Raw genomic sequence first — 22,708 nt, forward strand, 5'->3', positions numbered from 1 at the left:
GCTGAAGTCTCACTTCATCCAGAGAAAGACAGAGAGAGAGAGAGAGAGAGAGTAAAGGACACAGAGGATGAAACAAAAAGAACGAAGCCTGTAAGTGTAACAGTTTCATCAGGACAGCCTGGCCGCATTCTGATGGAAACAGCGCACTGTACGTATCGTTCTGAAGAGAGGAAATTATATGTCATGGTCTATAAAGCCAGCACTTTATATATTTTCAGAGACAGCATCCTTGTGGCTTAGATAATTGTGCAATAGCTGTAGAACACTCAGTTATGATGACATCACCTCCTTTTAAGCCATTTAGTTCCTCTGTTGTAGCTGACTGCAGAGGATCAGGCTGCTTTAAGGATGAAGTTTCCCACATTCCGTTCACATATTTTGACCGGGGCACACAGCCAAACTAGAACTGGAGCAACATAATGACATGGCAGACCTTCACGGCCGTCAAGTGCCATTTTGGTCTCGCTCGGGCCTGTTTGATATTTTGAAGACCTGCTGTGAACATGACTTGCTTCAAAGTGGGGGAAGAGGCGCAATAATGGCTCGTCAGTAATGATCAATTCATGTTGGCATCATGGTTGATTGGGATTAGAACTGTCAGTATGCACCATGACATGAAGGGCAAAGGATTAGTTGCTTAATGTATATTGAAAAAATAAAATCCATCACTCAGCACTGTGCCTTTGTTACAAGTTAAAGGCAGATCAATTGATTTACAGGGATGATCAACTGTAAAAGTGCTGCCCAGAGCCTCACAGGTTCCTTGGTTGCAGATTTGTTGCAAACAATGTGAAAAATACTGAACAAAAGGGGCGTTATCGGGATTTGTAATAGGAAAATGAAAAGGACCAGGTGGAAAATGGAAGCAATCAATTTGACTGGGCAAGCTAGGAGGAACATTTCACCACCATGTCACCCCCGAGTCTGCTAGCTTTGCATAACTTACAAAGAGATTGTATTAGATCTTTTTATTTGGTACAAGACCAAAATATTGCTAAACCAGAGAAATTGCATTTTTTGACACCTTCATCCATCCCTTTGATTAGTTTTTAGTGTATTTTTCTTTCTTTTTTTTTTCTTTCTCCCAGGCCAAACACCTCTTTCAACATGTTCTTATTCTAACCCCGACAGCCACAGAGCCATCCATATCCTCTGCAGTAGCTGTGTATCTATCAGAAAACCCTCCTGAACTGACCTCACAGCAGACTCTTAATTTACAAGGGTACGTCATCAACTCCCAGTGGTTGTTTCTGTCCAGACGTCGCATCTAGCAGCCATTCATCTGATGGATAAATGGCTACTGTGCGTCGCTCTCTCGCTCCGGCCTGCAGTTTCCAGACACAAGTCTCTGCAGGTTTCACAGGAGAAGGAATATCAGTGTTAACATCCCTCATTATAGAGAAAGCGCCTTAGTATCTGAATACCAAGCCAAAGTTGTGATAGCCAAGATTAAGTAGACGTACATTCTAGCAAATTAAATGCAAGAAAATCAAGTTAAAAAAATATGATACTGTATCTGGTTCAGTTAGCTGCTGCATTCCTGAGTCCAAATTCTCCACGGAGAGCAGCAAAGCAAAGCAAACTTTCCCCCACTACCTTGAGGCTGCTGCAGTGAAACTTTAATGTCTGACAAGGACATCAACATAACTGTCTCCAAACTTCTCTGCCTCTTTAATTTGGTCACAGGATCTGCATTGCCATTGGTATGCAGTTTCCGCTGCACCGCAAAACTCAGTGGTGCTTGTTAAAACACTTTTCATATCTATGCAAGTGCAATGAATGGTGTCTGACAAGGGCGCTTGTCTGCCAATTGGAGTATTCTCATAAAGGAAGCACCCTGCCAAGATGAAAGCCCCGGGTGACGCTGGAGAGTGAGGTGTCGAGGGTAAGAGAGAAATAAAACATCCAGATAGGAAGGAGAGAGTGGAGGAGTGGAAGGACAGGCATTAAGTGAAAGGAACGAAAAAAAAAAAACACCATTTGTGTTGCATTCACTGAGATGCTCCTCAAAGAGCAGAATGAAACGGACCTTATACAGCGTCACCTCTGTGTCGCTGCTGTTTATCTCTGTGATTCTGCCTACATACATAATAAGTGGTTCAAACTCGTGCTTGTGTGCACTGTTTGCATTCGTGTGACGGCGTGCGCAAGTTTAAGTGTTTGAGCGCAAGATTGAAGCTGCGTCGGGGCTCATTTCCTGAATATCTCATGCACGGCTGCTGTTCTTTTTTTGGCTCTGTTACTTATTTATTTTTTTCCCGGCTGAACTTTCTTTTTCTTTTTTTTTTTTCAAATTCTCCGGGTTAATCTGTCTCTGCTCCAAATTCCTGTCTGTCTACAGCAGAGGAGCAGATGCGATATATGAATGCTTTCCCCCATCCGTCCTGTTACCCCCCACATTCGTCTAATTCTCCCGCCCCCCCTCAGCCCCTTTATGACACACGCACACAATGTTTTGCTGCTGCCCTCGTCCCCGTCTCATCTCATCTGATCACAGCGAGGCTTCAAGAGAGCATTGGCGCAGCAGTAGCCGGTAACATGTCACTCAGGATCGCAGCCAGGCCACAGGCACGAACTCGCCGAGCACCTGGAAAAACAACCCATCACCTTCCCTCGGTTCATCTCCTGCTGTCTTTGTCTGCTTGTGCCTTTTTCCTCCTACTTTGCTTGCTCCTGTTATCTCCTCTATCAAAGGTGGTCTCCTTTGAATGACAAGTACCGGTAACGAACGGTAAATCAGGAGAACTGCTGAGACTTCAGGGATTATGCTATTAAGTTTTCTAATCAAGCTGGAAGGGGATGAAAGCACCACGAGCAGTTCAAGTAATATTTCAGTTTGGTATAGCATCATACTTTAAAGGGCCTAATTTGATACAAATTAGCAAATAAATGTCTGCTTAGTTGCTTCCCAAGTACATTCAGCAGCAGTCCCTGGTGCTTCTTGCTTTTTTTCTTAATATAATGATACTCCTGTTTCAAACAGCACCTTACTGTGCTTCACTGTGCACAGACGAAGATGCTGCACCACAATGTCAGTGGTTATCTCTTTGAAGACATAGTGAACCAAAAGAGTGCAAGAAATAAGCGCTGGAATCAGCACGCGCCGCCTGTCCAACAGCACGACAGAACCGTGTGTTTATGGGAGAGCGGGGTGCAATTTATCAATTCCACAATCATCCCTCGCCGATAGAGTTCACTTTCACATACAAGTAGGGCCGCATAGGAGGACATCAAGGCCAGCGGAGGCCGCTATGTCAGGAAAAAAAATAGATATCAAAACCGCTCTTCGTTAAAGATCTCAGATAAGAAACACACGATCATCACTATTCGCCATGTGGATGCGAGCGTGTAGTTTAAGTGGTGTAAATTTACTGCTGACGGAAAATTTCTTATAATTTCATATTACGGTCAAATTACGTCTTGCTGCCATGTGCACGGTGATACGCAGCACGTCTCTCTGCGTTGCAGGGTATCACAGCGAGCTGCGATAGTGCATGAATATGGAAATGATGGAAAAGGAAAATCTCAAATATAGCCAAACTTACTGGATTCTGCACTGTTTACACACTGTGCTTTTCTTAGAATTCAGCATTTTTTTTATTAATAAATAAATACAGATTCGTCAGAAACTCAAATAGAGGCTCTGCAGTGACTTCAGCTGTATGATCATAATGCCTGTGGGGGTGAAAGGTGGCTCCAGGATTATGTCATGTGAAGGTCACCTCCTCTCAAACAGGCTGGACTGGGACCAGCCGTGTTGAGGAGCAACTACAGTAAAATATTGGCTCCTTTTTTTGTTAGAGGCTCACTTTTAATAAGGTCAGGATTAGGGTGACCAGTGCATTACGACAAGGGCTTAGGATCAGCGCTTAGTCCTGGAGAGTAGGCCACCATTTACCAGCTCAGTGCAACTGTGGTTAACACTGTCTCATTATTACTGCCGTGCCGGGAGATTTTGGGCGTATCTCTTCAGTAATAGCTCATGTCTGCAGCTCTGTGTGTTAGTGTGTGTGTGTGTGTGTGGGTGGGTGCGTGTGTGGGTGCTCGTGTGTGGGTGGGTGTGTGGAGAAGCGGGCACTGGAAGGTGACCACTGGTGTGAGGATTTGCGTGTGTCAGCTGTTATGATTTAATATTTGCTATGCCGATATCTCCATTCACCATTCTGTTGTACCCTCTGCTCCACTATCCATCTCTACTCCAGAGTAGCATGATAATGTTGCTCGGAGGGTGCTTCTCACTCAAAGGATTAGCAGAGATTAGCATTAGCTGGTCCATTTGAACTGGATACACATACAGCAGCATTAGCATGTTGGCCGGCTAGTCTGGACTGTAGCCATAGCATGAGTTTGCAAAGGGAGATAAGGAAGCAGCAAGAAAGAGGAATATATGTTTGCAGTTTCAAAAAGAGACATAAAACACCTTCAGTGTCAAATACAAAATTGCATTCCACATTTCGCGTTGGTCACTTTCTGCACAGACCGTCTCTCACTCCTCTCCTGTGCTACCAGGAGCAGTAACAACTTTTCTGAAACAATTACGTTGATAAATTCTGCAATGAAAGAAGCTGTTATTATTGAAATGTCATACAGCCCGAAAATAAATGAGTGCTGCCAAAAGCGGGAACATACAGCCAAGGTTATAACTGAAATCCAATCCATCAAAACGAATCCAGCTGTGTTAAGTTCACTTCCCGCGTGGGCCATAGATTAACATTTAAAATAATAAAATGCCATAGCGGCGCGGCTCCGGCTAGCGGTGTGAAATGCAGCACAAGGCTGCCAACTGACAGGGCAATACTCTTTAAAACAGGACACAAGCGGTGCTGTGAAAGCCCACATCGCGGGATGAATATGTTTACATTGAGCCCACGAATGCACTACTCCCTAATGAGTCTTACTGGATTCTAACTACATGAGGATTCTGACTCACTCCTGCCAGTGGAGGCTTTTTGACTTGTGGGTATAGAGGAGTGATGGACTGAGTAATTGAGTGCACTGTGAGACAAAACACTAATGAGAAAGATAAAGGAGGAATTGAGTTAACTGTGTTTCCCCATTTCTAATGATAAGAGATGAGGAGAGACAGAGGGGGAGTGCAAAGAAAGGCAGACCGCTCTGTATTCCAAAAAGAATGCATCTGCTGTATGTCTAACTCGTCTCCTCGCTGTTTTTGCAAATCACAACGCTTGTTCTGCCCAACTGGAGCAAAGTGAGAGAAAAGCAAATAGCTTTAAGATAGGCGGTGAAATTACCCGTAATTGGAGACCATTTAAAAACATAATAACTTCTTTGTTTCCTCAGCAGGAGGTTCGGGGCTGGGGAGGCTTTTTGATTAGAACTGGAGATGAGTTCGCTATAAAACTACTGAGCCAAACCTTACCCAGATTCATGCAGTGCGTGTGTGTGTGTGTGTGTGTGTGTGTGTGTGTGTGTGTTAAATCTGTCTGCCAGAATGCAAGAATTAATAATTCTGGGGGAGGATTATTAAAGTCCAGTGCCGGTTCAACACGGACCAGTTGACAATATCTTATCACACAAATTCCCACATGAAGCAGCAGGAACAAGCAAAACGGGCTTGTAAAATCTCAAAGCATCAATGTTAAACACCAACTTACAAAAAATGCAAATGGAGCATGAAAATATGTATTAAAATCCAGCTGGAAACATGCCACAGCATCTTTAACAAAGATGTGTATGCGGTGGCAAATTGTCACCGTTCCACTGAGTAGGATAGCAGAAGTAAGCTCAGGGGTGTGCGCCACTTAGGATGGGGGGAATGATGTTGTGTAGCATATAATGGATTTGCAATGTGGCAAACAGAGACAGATGGTGGAGGGGGCTGTGGGTTTCTGAGTGCTATGTGTTTGCTTGCTTGGACACACATACACACACAGTGCGAACAGCACAATGAGTGTGGAGAAGAAATCCCTAAGGCGCATTATGTATGCTGCCGCTCACTCGCCCAAGCCAAGGGTCTCAGTTCATTTGGTTTTTAACTGTTATAAATTGTCTCACTTGACTCCATCTTCCCTCCCCTCTACAACAGGCCTGGAGCAATCTCGACACAGACAGCGGACAGACTCCAAACTTAGAACCAAGATAGGATTTTGGAATTAGAAACAGGATCCATACTGGTATAAAGAATATAGACAACACTGAGCACAACCGAGTGGAAGACGTCGTATGGCAGAATCAGGAAGTGCAACTCCACGGTCCAGGTCAAAGGCTTCACTTTACCGTGCACGGTGTAAACATGTTTTAATGCTAATGGCTAAATTCTATGCAGTGTGGTATGTGTGGCTCTCAACAGGACTATGGGTGTGAAAGCTTTTCAGTTGGATGAAATTTCACACCTTTAGTACTCAAAAGTAATCAGTTAATTACAGGCTTTAAATATATCTGTACTTTCACATACAGACCTGTTCTCTCACACACACACTCTTGCAGAGATCCCCCATTCGCTCCCATCTAAAGCCCTATTGTTCTGCACATTACCACTTGCCTGAAATATAAGAGCTGGAACAACACAGCGGTGAGAGCTGCTTTGATTTATGGTGTGCACCGACCACAGTGGAAGGACCAGTTCAGCTTGAGTTTAAGACAACATCAGTGGATTCTGGCTGCATAATTCTACCGTGTGTGCAGAAATGGCGCTCGCGCAAAAAGGCATCTAATAGCTTTCAAACACCGAATTAAGATGTGAGGGGACCCTCAAGCTGATGATTAGACAGGGGACTAGAAAGTGACTTCTGGCGGTAATATGAATACAAAAGCGTACACACGTACACACTCAAGCGAGCACACACGCACACAAACACCGGCACACACAGAAAGTCAATTAACATGAACATGTGTCTCTGGGGAATTATATTTCAATTAGCTTTAGCTACTTCTAGGCTTCCTTTGAGACCACGATGCTAAAACAAGTGCATAGATGTGATATTTGTGGATGCAGTAAATCCTGCTTTTCAATTAGTATCATGACATAACTCCATATTGTTCTTGTACGAGTACAAGTTAAGCAATTAAGGGCTTAATCAGTGTTTTGCATGATATTAAAGAACCATAACATTAAAGTGCAGCATGCACATGGAACGGCTCGCTCTGATATCGCTGACGTGGCTGCATTTTGGAGCTGCTTTAACAAACAACAAACAAAATTACAGCAATGAGAAATTAACAAGTACGAGTGTCCATTAGAAGTGTGTAATAGCCATCAGGAGGACATGAGCACTGTTGTTTAAGAGGGATGCAACTCGTTTTAGGGATTACTTTTGCGGATATGGGCTTATTTTCTGTTCCTGAACTGACCGGACTTGCCCTTTAATGGACCCTTTGGCTATGCAGACAGCGATCGTGCTTTTTGCAGCGTGAGAAAAGAAGAGATTTCTTGGTATCTCAACCCCAAATCTTAAGGCCTGCAGATAGCAGGTGCATTTCCATTCTGTTTTCGCTCTGCCTCCGACCACTTTCAACGTGCTCCCTGTGAATTTACCCTTCCTGTCGACCGTTATTTGACTGAGAAATATGTCTGCGTATGTAGACAGAGAAAGTTATCTGTGAATCTAGGTCATAAAAAAACAGCAGAAATAAAGTACAAAAAAAAGACACAATTTCTAAGCATCATCCCACGTTTAGTCCAGCCACTGCAGCCCCTGAAAAACAAAACATTTGTCTGCCATTTTCTGACCGCGCTGCCTTTACACCTCTGGGTTTTTGCGTGCATGTGTATTCGCGCGAGTGTGTATGTTTCTGGTGTACACAGACAATACGGCTATGGGTGTAAGAGCGTTTCTGTACACAGTGCGGGCTTACTTTGCTGTGGCTGAATTCATTTCTGTCAAGAACAGACACAGAGTCCCCAAACAATATCGGAGTTGGGGCAGGAGAGCTGAGGGAGCCGGCGGAGTCACGGCTGTCCATATCTTTATCTCCGTCGAAGAAAATGATTACTGTAACATGTGCTACCAAGTCTCCAGACGCCGGCCCTCAGGGAATTGTATGAAAAGGAGCTGTCAGATGAAAGGGCACATAACATAAAAAGAACATTATCTTGGCTAAGAGTTGTTAAGAGGGGGGACAATGCATTAACTTGTAGAGCACATTAGGTTCAAGTGAAAGTGCATGTTAAATCAAGCCACTTCATTTGTATGCTTATTGGCAAGTATGCATATGTGTGTGTGTGAGAGAGAGAGAGAGAGGCAGGAAATAACATCATTATCTGGGCTTTTCTTTAATTTCTTATTTCCCTCGGTTTGAACCTTCTTCTACCTTTTCCTAGTTTGAGTGAAAGATTACAACACCCTCTGCTTGGAGAGTTTTTAATAATCCAAGAAGGTGATTGTGTTTGTGTCTCTTTTATTCCGGAGTGCTTGAGATTAGTGACACATGGCTCGTCAAAGACTGGAGCCTCAGATTAGCCACTCGCTAATCCTTCGGAATTCGACGCTAATACAGACATCACATATGCGCGCACGCGTATACGCGCGGGCCGACACACTCGCACCCACAAACGCAGCCCCTGTCTTTCCCAGCGTGTGCGCTTGTGTTTTAGTTGGCTTGACCAGATAAACCAAAAAAGGTAATCCAGAACAGTTTCTCTGAGAATGATGCATCACATCAAATCAATGGTATCGTTCAAAGATGACTATTTCTAAAAATGAACATCTTATGCAACCCTCGGCATCATTTCCTAACAGGAAGGACGAATTATTTGTTTCAACATATGAGCATTTTAAAATACATTTTTAATGGCAATTTATGGCTTATTATTGCTTAAGTCTCACATTGATAAATGCAGTTCATATTCTGCCTCGTGCACATATATAAGTTCACTTTGAAGAAAAGCCCCATCAGCTGATATGTTAGCTGAGCTTGCACACCCATAGCACCTACTGGGAGGTCTATTTAGGGTGCAAACACGCTGTCTGCTGCCGCCGCCGCCACAGCCAAATCCACCTGTGGGCTTGTATTCTCACTGTTCTCCATGGGAGGCTGCATTTGATCTCTCCCTTCTCTCGCTTTGGGCTGGCTTTAAATTACACTCTGCCTAAGAAATATGAAACACGGCCTCGGTGCCAAAATAAAAATCTACATTTATTCTGCACTGATTCTCCACAACGGCGTTTATTTGCGGATCAGGAACGTGGCTGACAGTTTCTGTATTTCCTGCCAGGAAGCCATTAGCGCACAGCATCGCCAACATATGATTCTATTAGATAATACCTTTCACTTTGGCTAAAATAATCCGCTATTTATTAGCATTAAACTATCTTCTAAATGTGACGTGCTCTTGAATTTAAGCCTGACAACATAATTCTAGGTGTTTCTTTGATTTGTATGGTTGAAATGTGCAGTGATTAACACAACCACCCGTGATGATGTGTCACTGCCACCCTACAGCCAATTACTCTAGAGTATTCTATTTTCAGGAGCTTCTAGCCAGGATCAGTAAATCCCTACAGTATACTGCAGAATTCAGTAAACTGAATGACTGCTTCAGCACTCAGGGGATGTACATATGTGTGTGTGTGTGTGTGTGTGTGTGTGTGTGTGTGTGTGAATGGGGTGAGCTGAATCTGTAGCCGCTGGTGATATTTCGCAATGAGCGCATACAGTAACTTAAACATCAGGCGCACATGTGGCAGATGTTTTCTGAGGTCGCATGACAAATAAAAGCAGGCCTATGAGCTTAGATTACCGCCGCTTGACATATCAGCTCACACACTGCTGTTTTATTTCTGTTTTAAAGGGAATAAAATCTTTCTCACCTTTTTTTATCTTAACGGTGAGGTAAAATGACGCCTGATCCGGCTGGTAGCAGCCTGGGCTGCGTCACTCAGTATGAGCGCATCCGAATTTGCAGGCTCATAAAAGCCTCGGATATTTCCACAGGCTGGTTTGGGAGATGCTATCGGTTGGCGAAGCTGCGCATCAGAGGACATTAGCATAAAGCTTCAAAATTTTCTCCATTGTTCCATTTTTACCACCTGACTGCATGTATTAAGCTTAACAACGACCGGCCCCCTGCCTCTTCCTGCCTCATTTCATCCCCTACGCCTGAACACACCCTAAGAGGGTCTGTACGTCAGTTGTCATAGCTGTATATTTTCAAGCAAAACGAAATGCACTAGCTTTCTGATACGAAACGGAGTTGGAACAGGTGGAAGCTCTGGAGAGGCACATTTCTGCTCTGCCATGAAGAGCGTGTAAGCTCCGAATCCTACCACGTTCCCCTCCAGCCTCCTCCTCCTTTCTGTTTTAACTTTTTTAACACCTGGACTAACAAAAGACTGGCTTTGATCATGGGAAATCCCTTGGCAGAGCAGCAATGAATCCACAGTGGAGCTCCGTGTGTGTGTACGTCCGTGTGTGTGTGTGTGTCTGTGTGTGACTGTCTGTGTGATGCACAGTGAGCCAGTGCTGCTATACTGAGGATTCTCAGCACTGAAGCTTCATGGCATCGGTATAAGGTACAGAGCACCTCACATGTTCTGCCCGTCAAAGCGTGGCCGTGAAAATGAACACGCTCGCAAACACAGAGTCAGGAGGGAGAGTGCAAGTGAGCAAGAAAGAGAGAACATCTTGTTTCTCCCGTGTAATCAGTGGCTCTGCAAACACACACACAAGGCCGCTTGTTATCAGAAGCTTTCCCACGCTGCTGTGGTACAAAGCTCCACACCAGGATGGGAGGATGGAGCGAGGGAGGAATGGACGGAAGTACAGAGGGATGGAGGGTCAGCCTTCAGCAGCTTAGACTCACTGCGGGGATAAACACATCCCTCAGCGGGGGTTTGTATTTAGGCTAGCGAGATCAGAGTTCAAAACAGACAGACTACCAGGCAGGCAGAGCGACAGGAAACAGACAGCGCAGCGGAGATAAACAGGCATCCAAACAACAACCAGTGCACATATCACACACTTCAGCAGAGGAGATTGCACATTCCTCCTCCACACCTCTCCTCCCACATCACTCTTACATCAACTCCTCTATTCCAGAACATCTCCCTCTTCCTCTGTCGCTCTCTGCCTCCATCTCCCCTCGCCTGCCGCTCAGCCCCGAGCTCTTACGTAAGAGGCCCCATTTGCATAACAGGCTGTTTTCTCTGGCTCCAGCATGGGCACATGAGACACTGGATAATATGTTAACAACTCGGGCTGTTGGTAAACAACAACCTCCATCACAACACTTCACGTTCACACTATATACCGCGCAGGTCTAGTCTGTGACAGAGATTCAGTGTCTCTGGGTGTCTTGATGCCAGCTGGCAGTGGGCCAGAGGGGCTGAAACAGCTGTCATTTACAGAGCACGCGGATATGGCTTCGGCTAGATAGACTTCATTCAGGAGGAGGCTGACCTGCCTGCTGTGTGGAACCTATACAATAATAGGTCTTGCACCGAGAGATGACTGTTCAAATCAAGCAGCCTAGCATTATCCTCTTCAGGGTTAGGGAGGGAGAGAGAGAGAGAGAGAAAGAGACAGGTGTGTGTGCGTCTTTGTGTGTGTGTGTGTGTGTGTGTGTGTGCGTGTGTGTGTGTGTGTGTGTATTACTCATGTTGTGGGGACAGAATTCTGTTTCCACAGTCACATTGTGTGGAACTTATCTTCCTTATGGGAACAAAATGCAGGTCCCCAAAATGCAAATCACTGTATTTTATGGTGAAGACTTGCTTTAATGTTAGGGTTAGACATGAAGTGGTTGCGGTTTTGATTAGGGTCAGTCTCCAGGAAACGAATGTAAGTCTATGTAATGTCCCCAAAAGTGATGGAAATGCGACTGTGTGTGTGTGTGTGTGTGTGTGTGTGTGTGTGTGTGTGTGTGTGCAGAGCCACATGTGATATGAGACCGATGTGTTACCGGCACGATTATGCTCTTGCTCAGGCCTCTTCAAACAAAAGCTATACAAACATGGCACACATTTGAAAGAATATATGCAAACACCCCCCCCCCACACACACACACACACACAAAATGAGTGTGACGCCCTTAAGAGAATAAAGAGGATAAGAAAGGCTGGGGAGCGTCAATAAATGCTGCAGTGCCGTCAGATATACCAGATACCCTAAGATACCTCATTACATACCAATTCATTAAGTCAAGAATAGCCTTAATCATGTCTGGTTATTATGGAAGGACTGCTCTCACTCTCTTTCTCTCTCTCTCATATGCATGCACACACACACACACACACACACACACACACACACACACACACACACACACACTTCAAAGAGACAACAACAAATGATCAAGGGAATCAGGCACAAATGATCTCTCATTTGGGATTTCTCAGTTACTCGTGCGGAAAACAGCAGCTAAAGTCACGGCTTTTCATGTTCATAAATTTGTTAGCCGATGCCTTAAATACATCTCGATATGATTCGAGTGGGAAAAAGTGGACTTTATATCACAAAACTGAAGCTCAGTGTGGCAAATGTGGCCCCGCTGTTAGACTGACAGTTGTTCCGGAGCAAATCCATCACCCTCCTGAGCCCTGCCACTGTTACCCACAGTGTCAATGTGCCAGTCCAGAAAAAATTATGAAGGTTTGTTGCCTTTTGTCGTTTTGTTATATTCCTCTGAACGCCATCCAGCACTTAATATATTTCTCTGCGCTGTATTTAAATGTACTGAGAAATTACCACATAAAACACCACTGGGTTGTGCTCATGCGACTTTTTAGCAGGTCTGTTAAAAGTGGAAATGTTCTTCAGGAGCAATTATTCCACACAGCTAAAAAAAAAAAAAAAAAAAAAAAAAAAAAAAAAAAAAACAGTGCTAAGCGTTTCATGCATCCTCAAAATAGGAGCCTGGTATGATCAGAACCATGAAGCCACTGTGGCCCCAGAATTCACTTTCTGTCTTCTCCATTCACTGCACTGGCCCAAACGCCCCACTCTGCTGGCACACATTCTCTATTTTAGACGCTTCCAAGCATAAAAGAAATCTAAAAAGTTCTTCAAAAGCTTCATTTTCATTCCATTTTATGTCATTTCACTCTTATTTCCCATCTAGTTCTGTTGATGCGTCTCTAGAAAACACACAGAACCGTCTTACAAGCAGGCACGCGCAATTCACTGTGACTGTAGCATACCCTCCGAAAGATGGTAAGAGACTCGACTGATGGTTTTTAGTGTTTATTCCTTTCTTCAAATTTCACAATAAACCAACGTGAGAACTTGTAAGAAAACAAAGAAAACAACAAATCACATCTCTAATACCATTTCCTATATAACAACTGGTAAACAATCACAGTGCAAGCGTAACTGAATACTCAGCAACATATCGTAAGATCGCTAAACATATGAGCAACAAGCTAGCGTAAATTTCCTACACATACACATTGTTAAAAAATATAATTGCAATCACACACCAACCTTGTGCCTCTTCGGGGGGTTGCTAAAATATACGTTGTTTCCGTCACGTTTTTGTTTTGCTGCTTCACGTGTGTTTACCCTTGTTTACCTTACAATCAACTTTAGAATTTTACCGTCAAATCGTTCATACCGTTTTCATGGCTGAATTTTCCCGGCGACACTATTAAACCGGAAGTACAATATAGTGCTTTCAAAATAAAATCTTGCACTCTTAAGATGAACCCTTTTAGCTCTTAAATGAACAAAATATACACATACATATAGATGAAATTACATTTTTTAGCACAACTCTAATCATGAAATATATTTATAAAGAATCATGTCAAAATACTATTTGTTTCTCTCAAATGAACTCATAAACAGTGCAAGCTGCCCTCTGGTGGACAAAACGAGAAACAGCAAGCGCAAAACACAAAGTGGGTTTGCTACACTCCCACCAAAATTATGAATGCTTCACATTAAATGATGTGAACAAAGAATAATTTTCTCAGTAAGAGTGTCATCGTCTTTATGTAGCCACAGTTTAAGAAGCTTCAAACAGCAGAACTAACTTCTGCACTGGGCGTTCTAAAATAGAAGGTTTGGCAAGACGCTCACCTTTCCTGTTCAGACTCTTATCTCCTACAGAGATTTTCACCCTCCTCACAAGTCCATCCTTACCACTGACAGTCTCTATGACTCTTGCGAGTCTCCATTCACTTCTGGGTAACAGTTCATCTTTGTCCATCACTATATCACCCACCATTAAATTTCTCTTTGGCGTGTGCCACCGCTGTCTGGTGGCGATATTGTGCAGGTATTCTCGTTTCCACCTGCTCCAGAACTGGTCTGCAAGAAACTGCACACGACGCCATCTTTTTGCTCCATATAAGTCCTCTTTGGGGAATGTGCCTGGTGGAGGGAGTGCTGCGCTGGACTTCATGTTAATCAGGTGATTCGGGGTTAGTGGTTCAAGGCTGTCAGGGCAGTTCAAGTTATCAACAGTGAGGGGTCGACTGTTGACTATAGCCATAGCTTCGTACAATACAGTCCTTAATGAAGCATCACTGAGCCTGCCTTGAGAAAGAGACAGAGTAGAGCTCAGGACACTTCTGACAGTCTTTATCTGGCGCTCCCACACGCCTCCAGTGTGACTGGCATGGGGTGCATTCATGATGAAGTCACACTGTTTTTGTGACAGGAATGTGTTCAGTCTCTGTGTGTCAAGCTCTTGCAATGCTGTTTTGAATTCATTCTTAGCACCGACAAAGTTAGTGCCCTGGTCACAATGAATTTGTCGAACTGCACCTCGAAGAGCAATAAAGCATCGCAGGGCGTTGATGAAAGTGTCAGTGGACATATCTTCCAACATCTCGATGTGAATGGCTCGTGAGCAAAAGCAAGTAAAGAGCAGTCCGTATCGCTTATGCTGCTTCCTTCCCTGTGTAGTCGTGAAAGGGCCAAAGCAGTCCATTCCACAGTATGTGAAAGGAGGGGAGGGCTCGACACGTTCAACAGGTAAGTCACTCATTCTTTGACACTCTGCAGCTCTTCTGAGTTTACGACAAGTTACACACTGATGGATGTATGATGCCACTGCTCTATTCATTCCTGGAATCCAATATCCGCTGCCTCTGATTTCATTGATTGTGAATCCTTTTCCCTGATGTTTTGTCCTTTCATGGTTGTGAGCGATTATTAACTTTGTCACATGGTGCTCTTTAGGAATGACAATTGGATGCTTGAAAGAGTCAGTAAGTGACGAGTGGCAGAGTCGTCCTCCCACCTTAACGAGACCATCTGCGTCGAGAAAAATATCAAGGTGGTGTAATTTGTTGTGACGCTGTAGTTGATTACCTTTGCTCAACAACTTGATTTCCACTTCATACGTTTGTCTTTGCAGATCTCTGATGATGACATGCTTGGCACTTTCTCTTTCGCTCACTGTAGAAAGGGTCTGTGATGTCATCCCTTTTGCTCTCCGAAGCAGACGAGCTACAGCTCTGGTAGCTCGGGACCATGATGAGAACTTGGACAGACGGTCAACAAGACTCTTTATTTCTGTGGTTTTTGTTTGCAGGGTTTGTGCCCTTTTGACTTCTGGATCCCCGATGGAGAGGTCTGGTACTGCATCATTTACTCTGGGTATCTCCCTTTGCCAGAGGAACATGGGGCCGGTGAACCAGTTGGATGCAAGTAGGTCATTCACAGTTTTACCTCGAGATGCTCCATCTGCTGGATTCTCATCCGTAGGAACGTAGCACCACTGCTGGGGATTTGTGGAGTGGCGGATTTTCTGGACTCGGTTGGCGACAAAGGTGTGAAATCTCCGAGCATCATTATTTATGTAGCCTAACACCACCTTTGAATCCGTCCAAAAGTATTCTTTCACATCAACAATTCTCAATTCTTCTCTGAGCATGTTGCTGATGGAGACGGAAATCACTGCTGCGGTTAATTCGAGCCGTGGTATTGTAGTCACTTTCGTGGGGGAAACACGAGCCTTTCCTATCACCAGTGAGCAGTGAATCTCTCCTTTCTTGTTCTTGACTCTCAGATAAGAACATTGGCCATATCCGCTGGTGCTCGCATCTGAGAAGTGGTGTAACTCAGTTTCAACAACTTCCCCAAAGTTGGCAGGTAAGTAACAGCGAGCTATTTTTACCTTTTGCAAGTTGATGAAGTCATGTTTCCAACTCTCCCACCGTGGTCTGAGTCTTTCTGGCAGGGGTTCATCCCAGCCAGTGCCTTGGTTGCACATTTCTTGAAGGATTCTCTTCCCGTTGAGGACATATGGTGCGAGAAAGCCGAGAGGATCATATATGGAAGCAACAGTTGATAATATGCCTCTACGTGTGGCTGGTTGATCCTTTAAGGTGCTGTTGAATCTGAAGCAGTCCTCCTTTACACTCCATTGGATTCCTAAAGCTCGCTCCAGTGTGTCACTGAATGTCAAATCCCTTGTCTTTGCCTCTGCTGCACATTCTGATGGGGGAAGGCTCTGCAACACAGCATGGTTATTTGACACAAATTTGTGGAGACGGAGACCCCCTTTAATGCATATCTCCCTTGCTTCCTTTGCCAACTGAATGGCCTTTTCCACAGTGTCGGTACTTGTTACCCCATCGTCCACATAAAAGTCTTTTGCAACAAACTGGGCACCTGCTGGGTGTGAGTGGCTGTGCTCCTTTGCTAAATATTGGAGTCCATAGTTCGCACACCCAGGCGATGACACCGCCCCGAAAAGATGTACTTTCATGCGGTACTCTTGAGGTTGTGTGGTGGTATCTCCATCTTTCCACCAGAGGAACCGGAGGTAGTTGCGGTCTTCCTCTTGGACGTGAAACTGGTGAAACATTTTCTCTATATCACATAGAAAAGCGATGGGATGCTGTCTGAACCGTATGAGGATGCCTGTCAAGTTATTAATCATGTCTGGCCCTGGGAGTAGATGTTCGTTTAGGCTAGTGCCACAGTATTTTGCAGAGCAATCGAACACGACACGCAGTCTGTCAGGCTTCTGAGGGTGATATATGCCGTGATGTGGAATATACCACCGCTCACCTTCAGCTCCATCTGTCGGCACCTCTTCCACGTCACCTCTCTGTATGATTTCCTTCATGTACGTTGTGTAATCTCTTTTGTATTTCTCATCTTTGCTGAACTTTCGCTGTAAATGGTTGAGCCTGATTTCAGCGAGCCTTTTGTTGTCAGGTAAAGATGGCCGTTCTTTAAAAGGAAGAGGCATTTCGTAGTGACCCAGGGCATTTTTCTTTATTCCATCTTTGAGTTTGCTCAAGAACATGAGATCCTCTTGTGAGACAATTTTGTCATCTCCTTTAGTGTCCTTGAAGTCTGACTCCAGTACACTTATCACATCCATTGGCGTTACTGGAGGGAGTTCTTTTACTGCAACTCTGTGACATAGACTGGATTGACTTTCATTGAGGCCAGGTGTGGAGCAGCCCACAATACTCCACCCCAAGTCTGTGAGGACGGCATAGGGCTCGTTGTCCATTCCATCAATCATTTGTCTGGGTTTTATTGCTCTGGGACAGTTGTACCCGATGAGGAGTCCCACATCACAGCTCAGGAGAGGTGGCATCTGATCTGCGATTGCTGCTAGGTGAGGCCATTGTTTCGCTGTTTGATGGGTAGGTATGTGATCACGATTCAGGGGGATGCAGTCTTTTGTGTAAGAAGGAGGAAGGTCGATGTAAACACTTGAACTATAGCCTCTGACGCGGAGTCCCTCTACTCTCTCACTTTTCATAATCGTGCTCTTTCCCAACATCGTAGTAAGCCTCAGTTGTACAGGAAAAGTGACTGGTTGCAATTCATCACTTACTTCTCTCTCAATGAAGGTGCTGTCACTTTGGGTGTCTAGCAGTGCATAGACTAGCTGCTCCTTGGATGGCTGCATAGCAGAGGAGACCCACACAGGTACGATCATGGATGTGTTGCATGACTGATCTTCTTTAGTGACACAGAGTGGGCTAGCAGTCACGATTTCATTTGCACAGTTTGAAGCTGCAATCAAATTAGCTGTAGATTTCTTTCTGTCCATGGCTACAGGTCTGTCCTTTTCTTCATATCTTTTGTAGTTTTCATCATGTAGACAGGTAGGATGCCTTCCTTTACACAGCTCACAAGTGTGACGGTGACGACATTCTTTGGCACTGTGACCAGGTTTGACACATCCATAACACAGCTTATTGTCTTTTATGAACTCTCGTCGTTCATTGAGGGAATTTTCCTTGAAACTCGTACACTTGGGTAGTTGATGCTTGTCGTCTTTGCACCACATGCAGGGAGGCCTTTCTTTTCCAGCATTTGACCTCGAATTTTCAGTATTTGCGTTTGTTTGAGTGCTGAAAACACTTACTCTGTTTCCCTTAGTTTCACTTGTGCTTCTTTTGACATGGGATGAGTTAGATGAGTGCAGAGCATGCAGGGACGTGATTGGGTTACATGCTATCTCCGCTTCAACTGACACAAATGTGGCAAAAACTTCGAAAGTGGGAAAGTCTTCACCTTCCATGAGGGCTATTGAGACCTGGCGATTCCAGCGTGCTGCTAGCCAATCTGGGACTTTCTGTGTCAGCTTTTGGTTCTCTTCACAATCATTCAAGATTTCCAAACCTTTTACGTGAGGCATGGCTTGGAGACAGGCATTTAGGAAATCAGAGAAAGCCCTTAATCCTTCAGCGTCTTTGTTTTGCACCTTTGGCCATTTTGACAGCTTGTCCCGGAAGGCCCTTTGGATGACGAATGGCTGCCCGAAGCGCTGGTTGAGCTTATTCCATGCATCTTTGTATGCTTCATCATCGTCTCGGTAAAAGGTGCCTTCAATACATTTGTGTGCAGGGCCGCTGACATATTTCTTTAAATAATAAAGTTTGTCGGCTGGCGAAATACCTTTCCTGTCTATCAATGACATGAATGAAGCTCTCCATTCAATGTAGTGGATAGGGTCGCCACTAAACACAGTGGGCATTGGCATGGGGAGTCTGTTAATGGTTATGCTGTCTTGTATCGCTTGGGCTAGAGAGGAGATGTCATTGGAGGGATTTGGTAGGGCAATGAAAGGGCTTTGGTCATGCACAGAGGGAATAACAGGGTCTTGTCTGATGTGTTGACTGTCTAGTCGCTGCAAGGGCTGACTGTCGACTTCCTGATTGATTTCTCTGTCGTAGCTCTCTAGTCTGACACGTGCCACCTGTATGTCTCTTTCTGCTTGTAAACGTTCTAACTCAAACTCCATCATCCTTATTTTTTCTTTCTGCTTTCTTTCTTCCTCCATTAGTTTACATTGAGTCTCCTTTGCAGCAAGCTCTGCGGCTGCTTCAGCTCTTTTTGCGGCCATGACTGATTCAGAAGAATGACTGCTAGTTGACTGAGAAGCAGTGCCATATATGGAGTGGGCATAGTCATGAGCCTGTAGCTCACGGAGTTTCTGCCTTTCACGCTCTGCATCAAAGTCATCATCTATTCCAGATAAGCGTTCATTTATTATTTTCATAATGTCTCTGGTGACGGCATCACAAGCATCTATTTTGCGTCTTAGATCCGTAGATGGTGTTGTGTCTTGTCTTATTTCGTGGTAAACTTTCATTATGTTATCCTTTCCATTTTCAATGTTGTCTGCCATTTTAGCCAGTTCCATATCTGACGTGGTTTTCTTTAAACTTTCTTTGGTTGATCTGATTTGAAGTTTCCATTGTTCATAAAGACTAAGCAGCCTTTTTCTCTTTTTACTCTGTTCTTCGTTTTGGTAGGCAAGAAATTTCTCTGTGGGTACACTTTTGCGTGATGAATGACGTAATGTCTTTAATTCCTCTGTGTCCTCCATTTCATGTTCCAGCTCAACTAACTGTTTTCTTTTAGTCTCAGTTAGCGCCTTTAATTCCTGCCTTGACAACAAGCCTTCTTCATCTCCTTGATTTAATAATCCTCTATTTTCCTCAATTTCTGCCTTTAGTTTATTTATCCGTTCCTTTAAGGCATCCATTTTGACTGTAGTTGTCTTCCTTACCGTCCCATGACGATGCTGCAGCGCTGCTCCGTGTCTTGACGATTGTATAGCTCACAAACAGCTGATGTTGCATACAAGTTGTCACTGGTCCCTCGCTGGGTGAAGTTCTCACTGTAGCATACCCTCCGAAAGATGGTAAGAGACTCGACTGATGGTTTTTAGTGTTTATTCCTTTCTTCAAATTTCACAATAAACCAACGTGAGAACTTGTAAGAAAACAAAGAAAACAACAAATCACATCTCTAATACCATTTCCTATATAACAACTGGTAAACAATCACAGTGCAAGCGTAACTGAATACTCAGCAACATATCGTAAGATCGCTAAACATATGAGCAACAAGCTAGCGTAAATTTCCTACACATACACATTGTTAAAAAATATAATTGCAATCACACACCAACCTTGTGCCTCTTCGGGGGGTTGCTAAAATATACGTTGTTTCCGTCACGTTTTTGTTTTGCTGCTTCACGTGTGTTTACCCTTGTTTACCTTACAATCAACTTTAGAATTTTACCGTCAAATCGTTCATACCGTTTTCATGGCTGAATTTTCCCGGCGACACTATTAAACCGGAAGTACAATATAGTGCTTTCAAAATAAAATCTTGCACTCTTAAGATGAACCCTTTTAGCTCTTAAATGAACAAAATATACACATACATATAGATGAAATTACATTTTTTAGCACAACTCTAATCATGAAATATATTTATAAAGAATCATGTCAAAATACTATTTGTTTCTCTCAAATGAACTCATAAACAGTGCAAGCTGCCCTCTGGTGGACAAAACGAGAAACAGCAAGCGCAAAACACAAAGTGGGTTTGCTACAGTGACCTTGACCCCCAATGTCACCTTAATCGCGTGTTTACAGCCGGGTCCTCTGTCGCGTAAACACCACCGCGACCTGTTTATGGTGTGATTAGAACAAATAATCTCCAGCTCACAATAATATTCACATTTTGTCGAGTTCAGCCGTCGCCAAATTGATTTCCACCTTGTAAACTCGCGGGTAAGCACAGAAATCACCGGTACAGCGTCGTAAAAAATCGGCTATATGAGGTTTAATCTCAGAGGAAGGTCGTATTACCAGTATATCGGCATGATATATGGGAGAATAAACTTTTGAGGATTTAATGGAGAAGCCTGGCATTCCAATCAGGCCTGATCGTGCAGCTCCTTTGAGGTTACTGGCTTTAAAAGCCTCGCGCGGGCACCGCAACACGCCGGAGTTGACCGTGCGCACTGGCCCCAGACACTACACCTGTGCACGAGAAACAGAAGTGGCAAGCAGAAAAGAAAGAACACATTATAAAAAAAACATCTTGGAATCAAAACGTGCTGCGTGTCTGCGAGCTTCTGAAGCGGTTGTAATCAGCAGCATCAAACAGTTCGGTGCGTAAAACGCTGCTAGTGTCTCTGTGACTCATCCAAGTGCTGCAAGTCAAAAGCAACCAGGGGGCTGGTTGTACTTCATGGTGAGGTGTGTCTTCCTAGCGGGCTCTTTTTTTTTTTATTGTTCATTGCCACTCACGCACAGGACACAGTCGCAGACGCAGTGGGTGCACCAGTCTCTGTGGCGCTGAGGTCGCGTCCCGAGCACGCAATTATGAAAATAGGATTCCCCTCATTCCTGAACATCCAAAAGAGATCCCGATTATTGCAGGACGAGCCCTCTACCCCCCCCTCCTCCGGCTGTCTCACAATCACGCACGTTTGCATGCGCGCATACATTCAGCGCACGTACACACGCGCGCGCACGGGCGCAGACACACATGTACATGAGAATGAGATATCCTGCGAGTGTGTGTGTGTGACAGAGAGAGAGAGAGAGAGAGAGAGGGGGGGGGGGGGGGGGGGGAGAGAGAGAGCTCTGCATGTCTCCGCCAGGACCCGCGTGTGACCGCGCGTCCTGCCACTTCACCCTGCCCCGCTGCTGGCCTGCAACATGCGCGCGTAAACGCACATACACAATCACACGCGCACGTACGCACCACTCATCCCGGGCTCACCTTTGAGAAGAATCCCATAAACAGTGTAGAGGGTGAAAATCAAATGATTCTTGAGATTCATCCTGGCTTCCTCTCTCTCTTGCTCTTGCCTTCCGCGCGCTAACTTCTCCTCACCGTCTCTCCCCGCTGGACCTCGAACCGGACCGGACGGCTTTGTCAGCTATCCAGGTAGACTTAGAAGTGCGTCTTTTTTTGCGTCTCTTGGAAAAAAAACGGGGGGTTAACACAACCGACTTCACGACCCGTAGACTGTGATGCTTTTGAAAACCGAAACGTCCCAGAAAAAAATCAATATTGTGGATATTTTCAGGCTCAGTTGGCGGGACTCTGCACAACAGCAGTAAACCTCAGGGACCGCGAACAGTCGTGGATGCTACCGCTGCTGTACGCGCCTACTGTCTGTCCCGGTCTCGGTCTGCTGTGGCGCACAATCCACAGCGCAGGGAACACGAGTGGATTGTTTGAGTCCCGCCCACACAGCGTTGACGGACGCGAAAGGTGAACCAATCGCGGAAGCCCGAGGCTCAGAGAAGCGGTGGGGGGAGGCGGGGATGGGAGGGGGACGGACGGGGGGGCGCGTCAGCTTGTGAAAGACGCTGCAAAAAATATCAATTTGTTTTGACTCACTGAGTGCTCAGATTGTAAGAGTCACAACAGAAAAAAAGGCCAATGGGATGAGTTAATCCACCTCTGTCATGAAAAAAGCTTGTCCAATCTAATGAGACAAATATATGGAAAATTCGAAAAGTGAACTATTTTAGGTGAAGCAAATGTGATTTTCACTTTTAAAAAATGTATT

General features: G+C 44.6%; 1 protein-coding gene across 3 annotated transcripts in view; it reads right to left on the reverse strand.

Annotated features, from left to right (window-relative positions):
* Window positions 1-22,289, reverse strand: part of cadm2a (cell adhesion molecule 2a) — a 209,956-nt gene extending 187,667 nt beyond the window's left edge. For all 3 annotated transcript variants that reach the window (XM_041951995.1, XM_041951996.1, XM_041951994.1), the window contains exon 1: window positions 21,910-22,289. In XM_041951995.1, coding sequence (XP_041807929.1) covers window positions 21,910-21,970 — 61 coding nt within the window. In that variant the 5' untranslated portion in view covers window positions 21,971-22,289. The remainder of the gene's footprint in view (window positions 1-21,909) is intronic.
* Window positions 22,290-22,708: the final 419 nt, after the last annotated feature.

Source organism: Chelmon rostratus, chromosome 14 (assembly GCF_017976325.1).
Source record: "Chelmon rostratus isolate fCheRos1 chromosome 14, fCheRos1.pri, whole genome shotgun sequence".
Taxonomy (NCBI): domain Eukaryota; kingdom Metazoa; phylum Chordata; class Actinopteri; order Chaetodontiformes; family Chaetodontidae; genus Chelmon; species Chelmon rostratus.